Source organism: Heterodontus francisci, unplaced genomic scaffold (assembly GCF_036365525.1).
Source record: "Heterodontus francisci isolate sHetFra1 unplaced genomic scaffold, sHetFra1.hap1 HAP1_SCAFFOLD_2203, whole genome shotgun sequence".
Lineage (NCBI taxonomy): Eukaryota > Metazoa > Chordata > Chondrichthyes > Heterodontiformes > Heterodontidae > Heterodontus > Heterodontus francisci.
This window is the reverse complement of record NW_027141994.1, coordinates 8,670-30,093: the sequence shown is the minus strand read 5'-3', so window position 1 is coordinate 30,093 and position 21,424 is coordinate 8,670. Positions and strand designations below refer to the sequence as shown.

Here is a 21,424-nt window from a genome sequence, read left to right as displayed (position 1 = left end):
TGGGTCAGATTTCACTGCGGTCAACAGTAAAAATGTGACAATACAAACCTTCAGGGCAGAGATATCCGAGGGGAAACCATGAATGATCAAAACCATGTTCCTAAAAACAGAAACAGAGGAACTCAATCCGGGTATCTGTTATTCTATATATAAACCCCCAGAACCACTCGATTAGATTCCAGTCTGTAACTCACTCCCGGGTATCTGTTATTCTATATATAAACCACCCCGAACTCCTCGATTAGATTCAGTCTGTAACTCACTCCCGGGTATCTGTTATTCTATATATAAACCCCCCGAACTCCTCGATTAGATTCCAGTCTGTAACTCACTCCCGGGTATCTGTTATTCTGTATATAAACCCCCCGAACCCTCGATTAGATTCCAGTCTGTAACTCACTCCCTGGTATCTGTTATTCTATATATAAACCCCCCGAACCCTCGATTAGATTCCAGTCTGTAACTCACTCCCGGGTATCTGTTATTCTATATATAAACCCCCCGAACCCTCGATTAGATTCCAGTCTGTAACTCACTCCCGGGTATCTGTTATTCTATATATAAACCCCCCGAACCCCTCGATTAGATTCCAGTCTGTAACTCACTCCCGGGTATCTGTTATTCGAGAAAGAACCTCCCGAACCCTCGATTAGATTCCAGTCTGTAACTCACTCCCGGGTATCTGTTATTCTATATATAAACCACCCGAACCCCTCGATTAGATTCCAGTCTGTAACTCACTCCCGGGTATCTGTTATTCTATATATAAACCCCCCGAACCCCTCGATTAGATTCCAGTCTGTAACTCACTCCCGGGTATCTGTTATTCTATATATAAACCCCCCGAACTCCTCGATTAGATTCCAGTCTGTAACTCACTCCCGGGTATCTGTTATTCTATATATAAACCCCCCGAACCCCTCGATTAGATTCCAGTCTGTCACTCACTTCCGGGTATCTGTTATTCTATATATAAACCCCCCGAACCCCTCGATTAGATTCCAGTCTGTAACTCACTCCCGGGTATCTGTTATTCTATATATAAACCCCCCGAACCCCTCGATTAGATTCCAGTCTGTAACTCACTCCCGGGTATCTGTTATTCTATATATAAACCCCCCCGAACCTCTCGATTCGATTCCAGTCTGTAACTCACTCCCGGGTATCTGTTATTCTTATATAAACCCCCCGAACCCCTCGATTAGATTCCAGTCTGTAACTCACTCCCGGGTATCTGTTATTCTATACATAAACCCCCCCGAACCCCTCGATTAGATTCCAGTGTGTAACTCACTCCCGGGTATCTGTTATTCTATACATAAACCCGCCCGAACCCCTCGATTAGATTCCAGTGTGTAACTCACTCCCGGGTATCTGTTATTCTATACATAAACCCCCCCGAACCCCTCGATTAGATTCCAGTCTGTAACTCACTCCCGGGTATCTGTTATTCTATATATAAACCCCCGAACCCTTCGATTAGATTCCAGTCTGTAACTCACTCCCGGGTATCTGTTATTCTATATATAAACCCCCCGAACCCCTCGATTAGATTCCAGTCTGTAACTCACTCCGGGTATCTGTTATTCTATATATAAACCCCCGACCTCCTCGATTAGATTCCAGTCTGTAACTCACTCCCGGGTATCTGTTATTCTATATATAAACCCCCCGAACCCCTCGATTAGATTCCAGTCTGTAACTCACTCCCGGGTATCTGTTATTCTATATATAAACCACCCCGAACCCCTCGATTAGATTCCAGTCTGTAACTCACTCCCGGGTATCTGTTATTCTATATATAAACCCCGAACCCCTCGATTAGATTCCAGTCTGTAACTCACTCCCGGGTATCTGTTATTCTATATATAAACCACCCCGAACCCCTCGATTAGATTCCAGTCTGTAACTCACTCCCGGGTATCTGTTATTCTATATATAAACCCCGAACCCCTCGATTAGATTCCAGTCTGTAACTCACTCCCGGGTATCTGTTATTCTATATATAAACCACCCCGAACCCCTCGATTAGATTCCAGTCTGTAACTCACTCCTGGGAATCTGTTATTCTATATATAAACCACCCCGAACCCTCGATTAGATTCCAGTCTGTAACTCACTCCCGGGTATCTGTTATTCTATATATGAACCCCCCGAACCCCTCGATTAGATTCCAGTCTGTAACTCACTCCCGGGTATCTGTTATTCTATATATAAACCCCCGAACCCCTCGATTAGATTCCAGTCTGTAACTCACTCCCGGGTATCTGTTATTCTATATATAAACCCCGAACCCCTCGATTAGATTCCAGTCTGTAACTCACTCCCGGGTATCTGTTATTCTATATATAAACCACCCCGAACCCCTCGATTAGATTCCAGTCTGTAACTCACTCCTGGGAATCTGTTATTCTATATATAAACCACCCGAACCCCTCGATTAGATTCCAGTCTGTAACTCACTCCCGGGTATCTGTTATTCTATATATGAACCCCCGAACCCCTCCATCTGGTTCCAGCGAGCAGTCCAACACCACCATCTGCTGGTCTCCATTGAAGTGCAGGGATGCCCAGTTGCTCTCAAGTATCCTGTCCACATCTCACCCCCCCCCCCCCCCCCCCTTGACTCGCTAGTGCCCTTTACCAGGGTCCACGCCCGCTGGTGCGTCTGGCTCCCCCCTTCTGCTTGCCAGCGTTGTGCTGGGTGATCCTCCTCTCCGGGTTGACCGTGAAGCCGATGTAGATTCTGCCCTTGTACTTGGGATTCACGCAGTACAGCATGTACACACCGTAGAAGCTCTCAATTTCGATCACCATCTTTACCTGCTAGACAATGAAAATGAAGTCACTGATCCTGCTTCCCACATCAACCCTTTCACGCAGGACCCCAGAGGGGGAAGGACTGAGTTTCCGCGGAGTGGAGGACACGGTGTGGGGGGGGGCGGCGGGGAGCGAGATTTCAGGGACAGGCAAACAGGAACTCAGTCAGTGAGGTCGGGATTAAGGAGCGTGAAAGGAGGAGAGAGACCCAAAGAGAGAGAGACCCAAAGAGAGAGAGTGGCAGAGAGAGAGACAGAGAGAGAGAGACAGAGAGAGAGAGACAGAGAGAGAGAGACAGAGAGAGAGAGAGACTCAGAGAGACAGAGAGAGAGACTCACAGAGACAGAGAGAGAGACTCAGAGAGACAGAGAGAGTCAGAGAGAGAGAGAGAGTGGCAGAGAGAGAGAGAGAGTGGCAGAGAGAGAGAGAGAGATGTTACAGAGATAGGGAGGGTTGTAGGGGCTGGAGGAGGTTACAGAGATAGGGAGGGTTGTCGGGACTGGAGGAGGTTACAGAGATAGGGAGGGTTGTAGGAGCTGGAGGAGGTTAGAGAGATAGGGAGGGGGTGTTGGGACTGGAGGAGGTTACAGAGATAGGGAGGGTTGTCGGGACTGGAGGAGGTTACAGAGATAGGGAGGGTTGTAGGGGCTGGAGGAGGTTACAGAGATAGGGAGGGTTGTAGGGTCTGGAGGAGGTTACAGAGATAGGGAGGGTTGTAGGGTCTGGAGGAGGTTACAGAGATAGGGAGGGTTGTAGGGACTGGAGGAGGTTACAGAGATAGGGAGGGTTGTAGGGGCTGGAGGAGGTTAGAGAGATAGGGAGGGTTGTAGCAACTGGAGGAGGTTACAGAGATAGGGAGGGTTGTAGGAGCTGGAGGAGGTTAGAGAGATAGGGAGGGGGTGTTGGGACTGGAGGACTGTGGTGGAAGCAGTGTCCCCTTTAAGAACCTCACCTTTAAGTGGGGCAAAAAAAAGTCACCCCCACCTTGAATGCAAATTCTGACCATTGCACATGAAGAAATGCAGAAAAGGAAATATCTACCCGGGCTGGTTCGCAATTTTGCACCAAGTGCTTTGCTTCGGCAAGGGCTGCGAGCGGGGAAAAAAAAAAGAAGAGAGATTGACAGCAGAGGTGATTGCAATGGTGGAGGGAAGGTGTGGTGCAGGGTCCCTTTAATAGCAAGGCGGTGGGTCCAAGGAGCTGCCGGACGGATAATGCACATTTAGCCCGATCTCTCCGCGGCGTGGGGGTGGGGGGGGGGGGAGAAATAGAGGGATTTTTTTTCTGAGGGGGAGGGCGGCCTTTTTATTCCGACCGGGGCCCGCCTTGGGGAATTTTCTTGCCCTCAGGCGCGCGGCGGACGGCCGCCGGCCGGGGTCCTCGGGCAGGCGGCGGCCCGCCCCCTCCCACCTCCGCGCCCCATTGGCCGGCGGCCGCCGTCCATCAGCGTGCGGGGCACCGAGGCCGGAGCGACGGGTGAGGGAGGCCCCGCTTCCGCCTCTGTTTTTTGCCCCGCAGTGAGACAGCACTCAGGGAGGAATAAACCCACCTTTCCTCCTCCTCCACTGCCTCCAAACCCCGGCAGCATCACTCAGCGCAAGGTGGCCGAGGTTTTTGGTGGGTTTGGGGGGGGTTTCACTGCTTTTTAATGCCAGTGGGTGGCCAATTTTGGGTGGTGGGCGGTCGCGGAGAGGGTCGGTCAAGCATTGACCGGGGGGGCAGCACCGGGTTCGCCCGAATAGCAGGTACTCACGGCGTCTCTCTTTCTCTCCCCCCCCACCCTCCGCAGATGGCGACGCCGACGTCCGCCTCGGTCAAAGAGCGGCTGACGAAGGAGCTGGAGGCGGTGCACGTGGTGAGGACGGGCGGAACGGCCGGGCGGCCGGGCGCGCTGCCGCGTGCGCTTCTCTCCTCGCGGGCCGTCGGGGTCGCCGATGAGTCGGGCGGGGTGGGTTAAGCAGCTCAATCGAGCGTTTGGACGAGCTGGCGGTGGGTGGGGTGGGGTGGGGGGGGGCGGCGGACGGATGTGTACGTGGACTTCCAGAAGGTTGTTTGATAAAGTGTCACGTGATCGGGGGGGTTTTTTTTTAGAAAAAATTCAACTTCCACGGGAGTAAAGTTTACAGGGTTGTGGGGCGGGGAAGGGTTGGCGTGAGGGGGTTAGTGCGATGAACTGGATTGATCTTTTTCAAAGAGCCAGCACAGGTCCGATGGCCCGAATGGCCTCCTCCTGTCGCTGCATCGTTCTGTGGCGGTTTTTCACGTATGAAATTCTCTCGTTACTTGAAGGAGGTCGAAGATATAACAGCAGAAAAGTGTTGGACGAGCTTCAGGGTGTTGGTCGTCTCACCAAAGTTTGAAAACAAGTCTCTCCTGCAGAGACACAGGTAAGATCCCATTGCTCCTTCTCAGGACCGTGCGGGACATCAGCGCCCCTCCAGGACTGGGGAGGTTGAGTTCTACGTTCATTATTATTTCTTCTACCCCGTTGAGTCTCTTCAATTATCTTTTGTTTTTATCAACCAATCAGCACTCTCTTCTCATACAGTAAAACGTTGTTGCTTTCCCTTGCATTGGTATTCTTGCGAGCTGTCCTGATGACTGCAGGATGAAAAGCTTTGACAGCATGTCTCCGGTTCTGTCCTAAAGTGACTTTGAAAAATTATTTCTTGTCCCTCTCCACTGGCTTTCAGTCATTGTTGCCCTCGCTCACTAAATCTCTCTGCTCCTCCGCAGTCCCTCCCTCCTCGCCATTTGGAAATCACTCTGTTCTCTCGTTCTCGGGTTCGCACCCTCGTCTATTTCCCCGCCTCTCAGCTGCATCTGCCACAGCTTTGCCCACCCACTTAATCCATCCGTGTCCCTTTGTAACGTCCTGCTCCCTGCCCGCAGTGCACTGTACCTCCAAACGTAATGTCATCTGCAATCCTCGAGTCACACAGCGACAGGGGGCGTCCATTCGACCCACCGTGTCTGTGTCGGCTCTTTGAAAGATCCATCTGATTAATCCCACTCCCCCTCCCCCGTTCTCTCCCCCCCCCCCCCATATCCCTGTAAATTTTTCCCCCTTTCCAGTATTTCTCTGATTTCCCCCTTTTGAAAGTCACTATTGAATCTCCTTCCTGCTCCCTTTCATACATCTCGTTCCAGATCACAACAACTCACTGCGTTAAAACAATGTTTGCTGTGACCACCCCCCCAGTTACCGACCCTCCCGCCACTGGGAACAGTTCCCTGGGATCGTTCTAGTAAGTCTCCTCCGTCCCCTCTCCGAGGTCTCGTCATCCTTCCTTAAATAAGGAGAGCAGTACTGTACACAGTACTCTCGATGTGGTCTCACCAATGCCCTGTATAACTGAAGCATAACCTCCCTACTTTTATATTCAATTCCCCTCACGATAAATGATAACATTCTATTAGCTTTCCTAATTACATGCTGTACCTGCATACTAACCTTTTGCAATTCGTGCACTGGGACACCCAGATCCCTCTGCATCTCAGAGCTCTGCAACCTCTCACCATTTAGATAATATGTCTCTTTTTTATTCTTCCTGCCAAAGTGGACAATTTCACACTTCCCCACATTATACTCCATTTGCCAGATCTTTGCCCACTCCCTTAACCTATCTATATCCCTTTGTAGCCTCCTTATGTCCTTTTCACAACTTACTTTCCTCCCTATCTTTGTGTCATCAGCAAATTTATCAACCATACCTTCGGTCCCTTCATCTAAGTTATTTATATAAATTGTAAAAAGTGGACGCTCCAGCACTGATCCCTGTGGCACACCACTCGTTACATCTTGCCAACCAGAAAATGACCCATTTGTGCCTACTCTCTGTTTCCTGTTAGCCAGCCAATCTTCTATCCATGCCAATATGTTACCCCCTACACCATGAGCTTTTATTTTCCGCAATAACCTTCGATGTGGTACCTTATCAAGTGCCTTCTGGAAATCTAAGTACAATACATCCACCGGTTCCCCTTTATCCACAGCACATGTAACTCCCTCAAAGAACTCCAATAAATTGGTCAAACATGATTTCCCTTTCACAAAACCGTGTTGACTCTGCCTGATTACCTTGAATTATTCTAAATGCCCTGCTATAACATCTTTAATAATAGATTCTAACGTTTGCCCTAAGACAGATGTTAAGCTAACTGGCCTGTAGTTTCTGGATTTCTGTCTCCCTCCCTTTTTGAATAAAGGAGTTACCTTCACTCTTTTCCAATCTAACGGAACCTTCCCCGAATCTAGGGAATTTTGGAAAATTAAAACTAACGCATCAAGTATCTCACGAGCCACTTCTTTTAACACCCTCGGATGAAGTCCATCAGGACCCGGGGACTTGTCAGCCCGCAGCTCCAATAATTTGTTCAGTACCACTTCCCTGGTGATTGTAATTTTCTTGAGTTCCTCCCTCCCTTCCATTTCCTGACTTACAGCTAATTCCACCCTCGGAATTTTTCTTTCTCGTTGAAATGTATCTATTCTGTGTATTCTGAAATATCCCCTTAAATGTCTGCCACTGCATCTCTTTCGACCTATCCCTTAACCTGATTTGCCAGTTCACTTTAGCTAGCTCTGCTTTCATGCCCCTCATAATTGCCCTTATTTAAGTTTAAAATACTAGTCTTGGACCCACTCTTCTCTCCCTCAAACTGAATATAAAATTCAAAGAACAGTACAGCACAGGAACAGGCCATTCGGCCCTCCAAGCCTGCACCGATCTTGATGCCTGCCTAAACTAACACCTTCTGCACTTCCGGGGCCCATATCTCTCTATTCCCTTCCTATTCATGTATTTGTCAAGATGTCTCTTAAACGTCGCTATCGTACCTGCTTCCACCACCTCCCCCGGCAGCAAGTTCCAGGCACTCACCACCCTCTGTGTAAAGAACTTGCCTCGCACATCCCCTCTAAACTTTGCCCCTCTCACCTTAAACCTATGTCCCCTAGTAACTGACTCTTCCACCCTGGGAAAAAGCTTCTGACTATCCACTCTGTCCATGCCGCTCATAACTTTGTAAACCTCTATCATGTCGCCCCTCCGCCTCCGTCGTTCCAGTGAAAACAATCCGAGATTTTCCAACCTCTCCTCATAGCTAATGCCCTCCAGACCAGGCAACATCCTGGTAAACCTCCTCTGTACCCTCTCCAAAGCCTCCACGTCCTTCTGGTAGTGTGGCGACCAGAATTGCACGCAATATTCTAAGTGTGGCCTAACTAAAGTTCTGTACAGCTGCAACATGACTTGCCAATTTTTATACTCAATGCCCCGACCGATGAAGGTAAGCATGCCGTATGCCTTCTTGACTACCTTATCCACCTGCGTTGCCACTTTCAGTGACCTGTGGACCTGTACGCCCAGATCTCTCTGCCTGTCAATACTCCTAAGGGTTCTGCCATTTACTGTATACCTCCCACCTGTATTAGACCTTCCAAAATGCATTACCTCACATTTGTCCAGATTAAACTCCATCTGCCATTTCTCTGCCCAAGTCTCCAACCGATCTATATCCTGCTGTACCCTCTGACAATCCTCATCACTGTCCGCAACTGCACCAACCTTTGTGTCGTCCGCAAACTTACTAATCAGACCAGCTACATTTTCCTCCAACTCATTTATATATACTACAAACAGCAAAGGTCCCAGCACTGATCCCTGCGGAACACCACTAGTCACATCCCTCCATTCAGAAAAACACCCTTCCACTGTTACCCTCTGTCTTCTATGACCGAGCCAGTTCTGTATCCATCTTGCCACCTCCCCTCTGATCCCGTGTGACTTCACCTTTTGTACCAGTCTGCCATGAGGGACCTTGTCAAAGGCTTTACTGAAGTCCATATAGATAACATCTACTGCCCTTCCTTCATCAATCATCTTCGTCACTTCCTCAAAAAACTCAATCACATTAGTGAGACACGACCTCCCCTTCACAAAACCATGCTGTCTCTCGCTAATAAGTTCGTTTGTTTCCAAATGGGAGTAAATCCTGTCCCGAAGAATCCTCTCTAATAATTTCCCGACCACTGACGTAAGGCTCATCGGCCTATAATTTCCTGGATTATCCTTGCCACCCTTCTTAAACAAAGGAACAATATTGGCTATTCACCAGTCCTCTGGGACCTCACCTGTAGCCAATGAGGATGCAAAGATTTCTGTCACGGCCCCAGCAATTTCTTCCCTTGCCTCCCTCAGTATTCTGGGGTAGATCCCATCTGGCCCTGGGGACTAATCTACCTAATGCTTTGCAAGACACCCAACACCACCTCCTTTTTGAGTATGAGATGACTGAGACTATCTACACTCCCTTCCCTAGGCTCATCATCAATCATATTATGATCGCTGCTACCTAGGGGCACCTTAACTATGAGGTCATTAATTAATCCTATCTTGTTGCACAATACCAGGTCTGGTATAGCCTGCTCCCTGGTTGGCTCCAGAACATATTGTTCCAAGAAGTTATCCCGAAAACATCCTCTGTACTGCTCGTCTCGGCTACCTCTGCCCATCTGATTTTTTTCCGGTCTATATGTAGGTTAAAATCCCCCATAATTATCGCTGTACCTTTCTGACAAGCTGCCATTATTTCTTCCTTTATACCCCGTCCGACAGTGTGGTTCATGTCAGGTGGCCTGTACACCACTCCCACAAGTGACTTCTTGCCTTTATGATTTCTCATTTCTACCCAAACTGCTTCTACATCTCGGTCTCCTGAGCTTAGCCCATCCCTCTCGATTGCACTAATACCATCATTGATTCACAGAGCTACCCCTCCACCTTTTCCGAGCTTCCTGCCCTTGCTAAATGCCACGTACCCTTCAAGGTTCAGCTCCCAATCTATATCATCCTGAAGCCATATCTCTGTAATGGCTGTCAGATTGTACTTATTTATTTCAACTTCTGCTGTTTTGTTTCGAATGCTACGTGCATTCAGATACAGAGCCTTTAGTTTTGGCCTTTTATTATTTTTGTAACCTCTAGCCTTATCTGTTGATTTACTCTTAGATTTGTACGCTCTGTCCTTTCCTGTCACAGTCTAACATTTCCCCTATGCATACCTTTCTCTCTTGCCTTGTCTCCACTCCTTGTTTTACGGGATCTTCCCAAATTTGATCCGTTGCCCCCGCTATTCGGTTTAAAACCCCCCCCTCCACTTCCCTAGTTATGCGGCTCGCTCGGACACCGGGCCCCAGCAGGGCCCAGGTGTCGACTGACAGCCACCACTTTCCCCAGTACTGGTGCCAGTGCCTCACGGAGCGGAACATCAAAGGGGGAGAGAGGCGGAGAGGTTTAGGGAGGGAATTTCGGAGCTCGATAGGTCCCCTGGGGCAGCGGAAGGCGTGGCTGCCAGTGGAGGAGGGAAGGGATGTGGGGGCCCCCCCCCCCCACCCACCCCGGACACGCCGGGGGGGTGGGGCAGCTCTGGCTGGAACGCGAAGCTGACCCGTGCTTTCCGATGCAGGTTGGTGAACGAGTGTCTGTCCGAGGAAATGAAGCAAATGCACGCGCTGGAGCAGAAGACGCTGAGCCCAGAGCAGTGGGAGAAGCTGAAGGCAAAATAGGAAGAGAAAAAAAAACGAGAGAGAGAGAGGCTTAGAAGACAGCACACAATCCTGGGACAGGAGCCCCCGCTCGACTCAAGGCTACGAGGATGGACACCTTTGGCGTCAGGCCTGTGCGTTGACAGCTGTGTCGCCCGTGTGTTTTGCCTTGATTCCTCAAAACCGTGTAACCATTCCAAATAAATCTCCGTGGCTTTAATTCTGCTCCTTCCTTTCTCCCAGCTGACGAATGAGGCGTGCATTTACATAGCGCCTGCAATTGGGCAAAACGTCCCACGGGTCAGGCTTAAATTTAACCTCCAGCCACGTGGGGGGATATTGGGGACCGGCTCCCGAAATATCGGTCAAAGAGGTCGGGTTTAAGGTGCGTCTTAAAGGAGGAGAGAGAGAGAGAGAGAGGCGGAGAGGTTGAGGGAGGGAATCCCAGAGCTCGGGGCCCCCAGGCAGCTGAGGGCACGGCCGCCAATGGTGGAGCGATGGGAATCGGGGGATGGTCAATAGGCCGGAAATGGAGGAGGGCAGAGATCTCGGAGGGTCGTGGGGGCTGGAGGGGGTTACAGAGATAGGGAGGGTTGCCGTGACTGGAGGAGGTTACAGAGATTGGGAGGGTTGTAGGGGCGGGAGGAGGTTACAGAGATAGGGAGGGTTGTAGGGACAGGAGGAGGTTATAGAGATCGGGAGGGTTGTAGGGGCTGGAGGAGGTTACAGAGATAGGGAGGGTTGTAGGGACTGGAGGAGGTTACAGATATAGGGAGCTTTGTCGGGCTGGAGGATGTTACAGAGAAAGGTCGGGTTGTTGGGACTGGAGGAGGTTACAGAGGTAGGGAGGGTTGTAGGGACTGGAGGAGGTTACAGAGGTTGGGAGGGTTGTAGGGACTGGAGGAGGTTATAGAGATCGGGAGGGTTGTAGGGGCTGGAGGAGGTTACAGAGATAGGGAGGATTGCAGTGGCTGGAGGAGGTTACAGAGATCGGGAGGGTTGAAAGGGCTGGAGGAGGTCACAGAGGTAGGGAGGGTTGTAGGGACTGGAGGAGGTTACTGAGATAGGGTGGGTTGTAGGGACTGGAGGAGGTTACAGAGATAGGGAGGGTTGTAGGGACTGGAGGAGGTTACAGAGATAGGGAGGGTTGTAGGGGCTGGAGGAGGTTACAGAGATAGGAAGGGTTGTCGGGGCTGGAGGAGGTCACAGAGATAGGGAGGGTTGTAGGGGCTGGAGGAGGTCACAGAGAAAGGGAGGGTTGTAGGGACTGGAGGAGGTTACAGAGATAGGGAGGGTTGCAGGGACTTGAGGTTACAGATGTTGGGAGGTTTGTTGGGACTGGAGGAGGTTACAGAGATAGGGAGGATTGCAGTGGCTGGAGGAGGTTACAGAGATAGGGAGGGTTGTCGGGGCTACAGGAGGTTACAGAGATAGGAAGGGTTGCCGGGACTGGAGGAGGTTACAGAGATAGGGAGGGTTGTAGGGACTGGAGGAGGTTACAGACATCGGGAGGGATCTAGGGGCTGGAGGAGGTTACAGAGATAGGGAGGGTTGTCGGGGGTTGGAGACGTTACAGAGATAGGGAGGGTTGTTGGGGGCTGGAGGAGGTTACAGAGATAGGGAGGGTTTGAGGGGCTGCAGGAGGTAACAGATAGGGAGGGTTTGAGGGGCTGGAGGAGGTTACAGATAGGGAGGGTTTGAGGGTTTTCAGCAGGTTGCATAGATAGGGACAGGTGTCGGGGCTGGAGGAGGGTACAGAGGTAGGGAGGGGTGTCGGGGCTGGAGGAGATTGCAGAGATAGGGAGGGTTTGAGGGGCTGGAGCAGGTTACAGAGATAGGGAGGGGTGTCGGGGCTGGAGTAGGTTTCAGAGAAAGGGAGGGGTGTCGGGTCTGGAAGAGGTTACAGAGGTAGGGAGGGGTGTAGAGGCTGGAGGAGGTTACAGAAATTGGAAGGGTTTGAGGGGCTGGAGGAGGTTACAGAGATAGGGAGGGGTGTAGTGGCTGGAGGAGATTACAGTGGTAGGGAGGAGTGTTGGTGTTGGAGGAGGTTACAGAGATAGGGAGGGTTGTAGGGACTGGAGGAGGTTACAGAGATAGGGAGGGTTGTAGGGGCGGGAGGAGGTTACAGAGATAGGGAGTGTTGTCGGGGCTGGAGGAGGTTACAGAGATAATGAGGGTTGTTGGGACTGGAGGACGTTGCAGAGATAGGGAGGGTTGTAGGGGCTGGAGGAGGTTCCAGAGATCGAGAGGGTTGTAGGGGCTGGACGAGATTACAGAGATAGGGAGGGTTGTAGGGGCGGGAGGACGTTACAGAAATAGGGAGGGTTGTAGGGGCACGAGGAGGTTACAGAGATAGGGAGGGTTGAAGTGGCTGGAGGAGGTTACAGAGATAGGGAGCGTTGTCGGGACTGGAGGAGGTTACAGAGATAGAGAGGGTTGTGGGGACTGGAGGAGGTTACAGAGATAGGGAGGGTTGTAGTGGCTGGGGGTGGTTACAGAGAAAGGGAGGGTTGTCGGGACTGGAGGAGGTTACAGAGATAGGGAGGGTTGTCGTGGCTGGAGGAGGTTACAGAGATAGGGAGGGTTGTGGGGACTGGATGAGGTTACAGAGATAGAGAGGGTTGTGGGGACTGGAGGAGGTTACAGAGATAGGGAGGGTTGTAGTGGCTGGGGGTGGTTACAGAGATAGGGAGGGTTGTCGGGACTGGAGGAGGTTACAGAGATAGGGAGGGTTGTCGTGGCTGGAGGAGGTTACAGAGATAGGGAGGGTTTTAGGGACTGGAGGAGGTTACAGAGATAGGGAGGGTTGTAGGGACTGGAGGAGGTTACAGAGATAGGGAGGATTGTAGGGACTGGAGGAGGTTACAGAGATAGGGAGGGTTGTAGGGACTGGAGGAGGTTACAGAGATAGGGAGGATTGTAGGGACTGGAGGAGGTTACAGAGATAGGGAGGGTTGTAGGGACTGGAGGAGGTTACAGAGATAGGGAGGGGTGTAGGGGCTGGAGGAGGTTACAGAGATAGGGAGGGTTGTAGGGACTGGAGGAGGTTACAGAGATAGGGAGGGTTGTAGGGACTGGAGGAGGTTACAGAGATAGGGAGGATTGTAGGGACTGGAGGAGGTTACAGAGATAGGGAGGGTTGTAGGGACTGGAGGAGGTTACAGAGATAGGGAGGGTTGTAGGGGCTGGAGGAGGTTACAGAGATAGGGAGGGTTGTAGGGACTGGAGGAGGTTACAGAGATAGGGAGGGTTGTAGGGGCTGGAGGAGGTTACAGAGATAGGGAGGGTTGTAGGGACTGGAGGAGGTTCCAGAGATAGGGAGGGTTGTAAGGGCTGGAGGAGGTTACAGAGATGGGGAGGGTTGTAGGGACTGGAGGAGGTTACAGAGATAGGGAGGGTTGTAGTGGCTGGAGGAGGTTACAGAGATAGGGAGGGGGGAGTGAGGGGCCATGGAGGGATTTGAAAACGAGGATGAGAATTTTAAAATCGAGGTGTTCCCGGACCGGGAGCCGGTGGAGGTCAGCGAGCACAGGGGGTGACGGGTGAACGGGACTCGGTGTGAGTTCGGACACTGGGGAGGGGGATCAGCAGGAGTTTTGGGATGAGCTGAAGTTTCCGGAGGGTGGAATGTGGGAGAGCAGCCCACAGAGCCTCGGGAATGGTCGAGTCTGGAGGGGAACGAAGGCACGGGTGAGGGTTTCAGCAGCCGATGAGCTGAGACAGGGGCGGAGTCGGGACGACGTTCCGGAGGTGGAAATAGACAGTGTCAGTGACGGTGAGGATATGTGGTCGGAATCTCATCGCGGGGGGTTTAAATCTGACAGCGAGGTTGTGAACAGTCTGGGTTCAGACTGAGACAGTCACCAGGGAGAGGGACGGAGTCGGTAGCTGGGGAACGGAGTTTGTGACGGGGATTGGAGACAATGGCTTCAGTCTTCCCGATATTTAACTGGAGGGAAATTCCTGCTGATCCAGTACTGGATGTCGGATAAACAGTTTGATAATTTAGAGACAGCGGAGGGGTGGAGAGAGGTGGTGGTGAGGTCGAGCTGGGTGTCGTCAGCCTCCATGTGAAAAGTGACGCTGTGTTTTCGGGTGATGTCGCCGAGGGGCAGCACGTAGATGAGAAATAGGGAGGAGGGGGAGCCAAGGATAGATCCATGGGGGCACACCAGTGGTAACGGTATATCAGAGAGAGACTGGCAGCAGTTGCAGCAGCAGACCTGAGTTGTGCTGACCCAAAGGAATTCAAGCGGGGGAGTGATCCTCCATCGAAACCTCCGAACGCGCAAGCAACATCAGTCAAAACAGCTGCAGTGACGTCCCAACCAGGGAAGCAGCCGGTCGGTGAGTAGCGGGTAAATGTTTCCAGGTTGTAATCTGGAAAGTAAAGGCGCGGCAGGCCACCTCAGCTCCGTGGAGCACGCATTCCGTGCCACGTGGGGAATCCTGGACGCTGCCCGTGGCCTGGACGTGCGCAGGTGCAGGAGGTGTCACCAGCTGGAGGCCCCGGGTTTCAGAGCTTGAGCGGCGGCTGGAGTCGCCGGGGGGGGGGGGGGGGGTGGCGGGGGGGGGCGGAGGGGGGCACCCACGAGAATGAGAGCTTCGCGGAAATTACGTTTCCGGTAGCGGTCGCCCTGCAACTTGCAAATTATGCGGGCGGGGAGGGAATGGGTGGCCGCCAGAAGGACCAGGAGGACCGAGCAGGAAGGGCAGGGGTCCCACGAGTGCAACTCGCTCCCCAACCTACCGGTATTCCGTTCTGAATACAGGTGAGTGATGTTTCACTTTGGGGAGCGCAGCCAGAGCCATGGCACCATGGGTGGCTCTGCTGCACTCGGGGGGAGGAAGAAGAGAGGGGAACAGACAGACGCTGCTGCGGGCGCAGACGTGACTCCAGGACGGTGTGTTAAACCCCCCCCCCCCCCCCCCCCCCCGGTGCCAGGGTCAAAGATGTCGCTGCAGGACATTCTGAGGGGGAAGGCAGAGGGTGGAAAAAGGGGCAATCACACCGCTGGGAGGGTACGAGAGACCCGCAAACAGTCAGAGGGAGGGAGCAGAGCAGACGTGCCGGCAAATCCCGGAGAGGTGCAAATGAACCAGCCTGGGTTCAGCCAGAAACAGTTGCCGGGGAGAGGGTCGGAATTGGTCGCTTGGGAAACGCAGTTTGTACCCCAGGGCGAGTCGGCGCCCGTGGAGTGGGGGGGGGGGGGGGGCCCGTACTCCGGGGCGAGTCAGAGTGGAGGGTTTATGATGAGGGAGGCTGAACACGCAGACAGTCGCAAACAGGAGGGAGGGGGGAAAGGAAAAGGCAGCCATTTTTAACTATTTTATTAAGCATTTAATCTTTTACAAGGTGACGTAAATTTCACAGCTTGTTATTTTTGTTAAAAAGATTCCTTTCTGGAAATAAAATGGCCGACGCGTGAGGATGGTTTCTGTCACAGTGAGGGGCTGGGAATGGCCTTGGCCGGGGAGTTCTGGCCTATCTTTCTCGCTCGGCGACGACCACATTTTTCTCTCCGTCTCTCAACTTTTCCCCCCGCCGGTTCTGCATCCCAGGCCTTCCGCCAATCGCAAATCCGCATCCTTCCACAAACACCCCCCCTCACCCCCGCCCCCCCCACGCCCCCGCTTTGCGCCTACCCGCCCTCCCCAAATACCCATCCTCCCTAAATTACCACTCCCCGCCCCCCCCCACCCCGGGGCAAAACTCCCGCTCCACACCACCCGCACAGCTCAAAATGGCCGCCCCTTTCGAAAGCAAAATAAAGCGCGGTGTCGGGGAGAGAAAAGATCGGGGGCGAAGAAAACAGCAAAAAAAAGAAAGAAACACCGATACTTCTGGCAAATTTTACGTAAGGTACGGTTTCTGACGTTGCCCAGTCCCGCCATGAGGGCAAAATTGCTCTTTTGGTTGTAACATTTGGAGTTTTCTAAATCAACACGCATGTCCCCAAAGAACCAATAATCTCTACCCGCATGAAGGGTTTAACAAGGGGTCCCTGATGGGGAGACTCCCTCTTTAACGGGTGTCCCTGGTAGTGAGACTCCCTCTTTAACGGGGGTCCCTGATAGTGAGACTCCCTCTTTAACGGGGGTCCCTGATAGTGAGACTCCCTCTTTAACAGGGGGTACCTGACGGTGAGACTCCCTCTTTAACAGGGGGTCCCTGACGGTGAGACTCCCTCTTTAACAGGGGGTACCTGACGGTGAGACTCCCTCTTTAACAGGGGGTCCCTGACGGTGAGACTCCCTCTTTAACAGGGGGTCCCTGACGGTGAGACTCCCTCTTTAACAGGGGTCTCTGGCCTTCACTGAATGTATCATGAGCTAGGGGCTAATGGAGAGTGCTGTGAACCAATGTACAGTGGGGCTCTGCCCCATCATTGACGAGGCAGTCCAATTTGATCTGGGTTTCTCAGTTTCTTTGCTGTTTCCTTCTAGGGTTTGAAATTTGTCCGCCACGCCCGCTGTCCAGGTCGGACTCTCAGTTGTTTTTTTCATTTACGACTTCCCCTCCAGCTCGGTGATTCGCTGCTCATGTTCCTGCACCTTGGCCTTCAGTTTGTTCAGCTCCTCAATCAGGCTTTCAACAGTCAGGCTCTGCAACAGGTCAGAGGTTAGAGGTCAGAGGCGTCTCTCTCGAGGTCCCCCCTCGAGCCTGCTCCCCCCATTCAATACGATCACGGATGATTTACTATCTCGACTCCGCCTTCGCGCACTCTCCCCATATCCCTTCCAAAAATCTACCCATCTCCGTCTGGAATATACTGAACGACTGATCATCCACAGCTCCCTGGGGTCGAGAATTCCGAAGATTCACCACCCTCCGAGTGAAGAACTTTCTCCTCATCTCCGTGCGAAACGGCCGAGCCCTTATCCTGAGAGTGTGACCCCTCCCACTGTGTTGGAGACTCTCCAGCCCCGGGGGTGAGGAAACAGCCTCTCAGCATCTACCCTGTCAAAACCCCTTCAGAATTTTATCCGTTTCAATGAGATCACCCTCTCATTCTTTAAACTCCAGGGTCTATCGGCCCGTTCGACTCAATCTCTCCCCATAGGACAATCCCCTCATCCCGGGAACCAGTCGAGTGAACCTTTGTTACAATCCCTCTCGGACAACTATATCCTTCCTTAGGTAAGGAGACCAAAACTGGACTCAGTACTCCAGGTGTGGTCTCACCAATGCCCTGTATAATTGTAGTGAGGCTTTGTCACTCTTAGACTCCAATCCCTTCCGAACAGGATCGAGCACGGAGATGCACAGAGAGTTTTCCCTTACGGAGACACCTTGCTCACTGCACTCACCGAGGCAGAGCCCGAGTCTGAATCAGCGAGATGCTTGTGCGAGATACTCTTCACATCGAGGACTTTCTTAACAACTGTGATCTCGCGGCCCTTGAAAGCGCCGCAGCCATTCTTAAGCGATATGCAGATGGGATCGGCATCCTTGCCACTGAACCACTCCTCAGCATCCAGGGCAGGTTCAGGTCCGATGGTGTCTGGGTAGAGGTCCTCCTGGAAAATATCCGACTGACAAGAGAAAAGGATCGTCAGTGTCACGTACTGAGGGAGTGCCGCACTGCCGGAGGGTCAGTACCGAGGGAGCGTCACACTGTCGGAGGGTCAGTACTGAGGGAGTGTCGCACAGTCGGAGGGTCAGTACTGAGGGAGTGTCACACTGTCGGAGGGTCAGTACTGAGGGAGTGTCGCACTGTCGGAGGGTCAGTACTGAGGGAGCGTCACACTGTCGGAGGGTCAGTACTGAGGGAGTGTCGCACTGTCGGAGGGTCAGTACTGAGGGAGTGTCGCACTGTCGGAGGGTCAGTACTGAGGGAGTGTCACACTGTCGGAGGGACAGTACTGAGGGAATGCTGCACTGTTGGAGGGTCAGTACTGAGGGAGTGCTGCACTGTCGGAGGGTCATTACTGAGGGAGTGTCACACTGTTAGAGGGTCAGTACTGAGGGAGTGTCACATTGTCGGAGGGTCAGTACTGAGGGAGTGTCACACTGTCGGAGGGTCAGTACTGAGGGAATGCTGCACTGTCGGAGGGTCAGTACTGAGGGAATGCTGCACTGTCGGAGGGTCAGTACTGAGGGAGTGCTGCACTGTCGGAGGGTCAGTACTGAGGGAGTGCTGCACTATCAGAGGGTCAGTACTGAGTGAGTGCCGCTCTGTCGTAGGGTCAGTACTGAGGGAGAGCCGCACTGTCGGAGGGTCAGTACTGAGGGAGTGTCGCACTGTCGGTGGGTCAGTACTGAGGGAGTGCTGCACTGTCGGTGGGTCAGTACTGAGGGAGTGCTGCACTGTCGGAGGGTCAGTACAGAGGGAGCGCCGCACTGTCAGAGGGTCAGTACTGAGGGAGTGCTGCACTGTCGGAGGGTCAGTACTGAGGGAGTGCTGCACTGTCGGAGGGTCAGTACTGAGGGAGTGTCACACTGTCGGAGGGTCAGTACTGAGGGAGTGCTGCACTGTCGGAGGGTCAGTACTGAGGGAGTGCTGCACTATCAGAGGGTCAGTACTGAGTGAGTGCCGCTCTGTCCAAGGGTCAGTACTGAGGGAGAGCCGCACTGTCGGAGGGTCAGTACTGAGGGAGTGCTGCACTGTCGGAGGGTCAGTACTGAGGGAGTGTCGCACTGTCGGTGGGTCAGTACTGAGGGAGTGCTGCACTGTCGGAGGGTCAGTACTGAGGGAGTGCTGCACTGTCGGAGGGTCAGTACTGAGGGAGTGCTGCACTGTCGGTGGGTCAGTACTGAGGGAGTGCTGCACTGTCGGAGGGTCAGTACTGAGGGAGTGCTGCACTGTCGGAGGGTCAGTACTGAGGGAGTGCCGCTCTGTCGGAGGGTCAGTACTGAGGGAGTGCTGCACTATCAGAGGGTCAGTACTGAGGGAGTGCTGCACTGTCGGAGGGTCAGTACTGAGGGAGTGCTGCACTGTCGGAGGGTCAGTACTGAGGGAGTGCCGCTCTGTCGGAGGGTCAGTACTGAGGGAGTGCCGCTCTGTCGGAGGGTCAGTACTGAGGGAGTGCTGCACTGTCGGAGGGTCAGTACTGAGGGAGTGCTGCACTGTTGGAGGGTCAGTACTGAGGGAGTGCTGCACTGTCGGTGGGTCAGTACTGAGGGAGTGCTGCACTGTCGGAGGGTCAGTACTGAGGGAGTGCTGCACTGTCGGAGGGTCAGTACTGAGGGAGTGCCGCTCTGTCGGAGGGTCAGTACTGAGGGAGTGCTGCACTATCAGAGGGTCAGTACTGAGGGAGTGCTGCACTGTCGGAGGGTCAGTACTGAGGGAGTGCTGCACTGTCGGAGGGTCAGTACTGAGGGAGTGCCGCTCTGTCGGAGGGTCAGTACTGAGGGAGTGCTGCACTGTCGGAGGGTCAGTACTGAGGGAGTGCTGCACTGTCGGAGGGTCAGTACTGAGGGAGTGCTGCACTGTCGGTGGGTCAGTACTGAGGGAGTGTCACACTGTTAGAGGGTCAGTACTGAGGGAGTGTCACACTGTGGGAGGGTCAGTACTGAGGGAGTGTCACACTGTTAGAGGGTCAGTACTGAGGGAGTGTCACACTGTGGGAGGGTCAGTACTGAGGGAGTGTCACACTGTTAGAGGGTCAGTACTGAGGGAGTGTCACACTGTTAGAGGGTCAGTACTGAGGGAGTGCTGCACTGTCGGAGGGTCAGTACTGAGGGAGTGCCGCTCTGTCGGAGGGTCAGTACTGAGGGAGTGCTGCACTGTCGGAGGGTCAGTACTGAGGGAGTGCTGCACTGTCGGAGGGTCAGTACTGAGGGAGTGCCGCACTGTTGGAGGGTCAGTACTGAGGGAGTGTCACACTGTGGGAGGGTCAGTACTGAGGGAGTGCTGCACTGTCGGAGGGTCAGTACTGAGGGAGTGCCGCACTGTCGGAGGGTCAGTACTGAGGGAGTGCTGCACTGTCGGAGGGTCAGTACTGAGGGAGTGCCGCACTGTCGGAGGGTCAGTACTGAGGGAGTGCTGCACTGTCGGTGGGTCAGTACTGAGGGAGTGTCACACTGTCGGTGGGTCAGTACTGAGGGAGTGCTGCACTGTCGGAGGGTCAGTACTGAGGGAGTGCTGCACTGTCGGAGGGTCAGTACTGAGGGAGTGCTGCACTGTCGGAGGGTCAGTACTGAGGGAGTGTCACACTGTCGGAGGGTCAGTACTGAGGGAGTGCCGCACTGTCGGAGGGTCAGTACTGAGGGAGTGCTGCACTGTCGGTGGGTCAGTACTGAGGGAGTGTCACACTGTCGGTGGGTCAGTACTGAGGGAGTGCTGCACTGTCGGAGGGTCAGTACTGAGGGAGTGCTGCACTGTCGGAGGGTCAGTACTGAGGGAGTGCTGCACTGTCGGAGGGTCAGTACTGAGGGAGTGCTGCACTGTCGGAGGGTCAGTACTGAGGGAGTGCCGCACTGTCGGAGGGTCAGTAACTGTTTGTGACACAGAGATTGAATCGAACTAAAACTCACTTTGCGAGGTACAGTCATTGCGATTGGCTCACATTTCTTCTCGTGAAGTTTGTAGAATCTACAAAGACATAAGAAAGTCTCAGCCCATCGATTAAACCCTGCAGAACTGACGAGACTGCTCGGTGCGGGGAGAGGGACCCGCAGTGCAGGGAGAGGGCCCAGGCCCCACGGTGCAGGGAGAGGGCCCAGGACCCACAGTGCAGGGAGAGGACTCAGGCCCCACGGTGCAGGGAGAGGGACCCGCAGTGCAGGGAGAGGGCCCAGGCCCCACGGTGCAGGGAGAGGGACCCGCAGTGCAGGGAGAGGGCCCAGGCCCCACGGTGCAGGGAGAGGGACCCGCAGTTCAGGGAGAGGGCCCAGGCCCCACGGTGCAGGGAGAGGACTCAGGCCCCACGGTGCAGGGAGAGGGACCCGCAGTGCAGGGAGAGGGCCCAGGCCCCACGGTGCAGGGAGAGGACTCAGGCCCCACGGTGCAGGGAGAGGGCCCAGGCCCACGGTGCAGGGAGAGGACTCAGGCCCCACGGTGCAGGGAGAGGGACCCGCAGTGCAGGGAGAGGGCCCAGGCCCCACGGTGC

General features: G+C 53.5%; 3 protein-coding genes across 4 annotated transcripts; 1 reads left to right on the top strand and 2 right to left on the bottom strand.

Annotated features, from left to right (window-relative positions):
* Window positions 1-48: 48 nt before the first annotated feature.
* Window positions 49-3,979, bottom strand: slx1b (SLX1 homolog B, structure-specific endonuclease subunit; the record flags this gene model as incomplete). The annotated part of the gene is made up of 3 exons (XM_068028080.1): window positions 3,773-3,979; window positions 2,645-2,823; window positions 49-100 (listed from the first exon to the last, which is right to left on the bottom strand). Coding segments are annotated over exons 1-3 (285 nt in total), but the record flags the coding sequence as incomplete, so codon positions are not given.
* Window positions 3,980-4,335: 356 nt separating this feature from the next.
* On the top strand, window positions 4,336-10,589 carry zgc:112271 (uncharacterized protein LOC553698 homolog). Its single transcript, XM_068028081.1, has 4 exons — window positions 4,336-4,421; window positions 4,610-4,675; window positions 5,110-5,207; window positions 10,291-10,589. Exons 2-4 carry the CDS (start codon window positions 4,610-4,612, stop codon window positions 10,388-10,390), a joined length of 264 nt encoding a protein of 87 aa, XP_067884182.1. The 5' UTR covers window positions 4,336-4,421; the 3' UTR covers window positions 10,391-10,589.
* A 5,096-nt stretch (window positions 10,590-15,685) lies between these two features.
* Window positions 15,686-20,959, bottom strand: LOC137365839 (coronin-6-like). 2 transcript variants are annotated; one of them, XR_010973321.1, is made up of 4 exons: window positions 20,850-20,959; window positions 17,681-17,905; window positions 16,508-16,975; window positions 15,686-16,440 (listed from the first exon to the last, which is right to left on the bottom strand). XR_010973321.1 is itself a non-coding variant. In XM_068028078.1 (3 exons), exons 1-3 carry the CDS (start codon window positions 20,865-20,867, stop codon window positions 16,877-16,879), a joined length of 342 nt encoding a protein of 113 aa, XP_067884179.1. In that variant the 5' UTR covers window positions 20,868-20,959; the 3' UTR covers window positions 15,686-16,876. The 2 variants fall into 2 exon arrangements, 1 of the variants encoding a protein (XP_067884179.1); XM_068028078.1 differs by having other exon boundaries at window positions 15,686-16,975.
* Window positions 20,960-21,424: the final 465 nt, after the last annotated feature.

What these genes read in the sequence shown, in the direction of transcription:
- LOC137365839 (XM_068028078.1), bottom strand. An exon ending in CAGACTCGGGCTCTGCCTCG is followed by an intron (nt 16,976 to 17,680) that starts GTGAGTGCAGTG and finishes GACCTGTTGCAG; the next exon opens with AGCCTGACTGTTGAAAGCCT.
- zgc:112271 (XM_068028081.1), top strand. Translation starts at nt 4,610, where the DNA reads ATGGCGACGCCGACGTCCGCCTCGGTCAAAGAGCGGCTGACGAAGGAG. An exon ending in AGCTGGAGGCGGTGCACGTG is followed by an intron (nt 4,676 to 5,109) that starts GTGAGGACGGGC and finishes CGTTACTTGAAG; the next exon opens with GAGGTCGAAGATATAACAGC. An exon ending in TCTCTCCTGCAGAGACACAG is followed by an intron (nt 5,208 to 10,290) that starts GTAAGATCCCAT and finishes TTTCCGATGCAG; the next exon opens with GTTGGTGAACGAGTGTCTGT.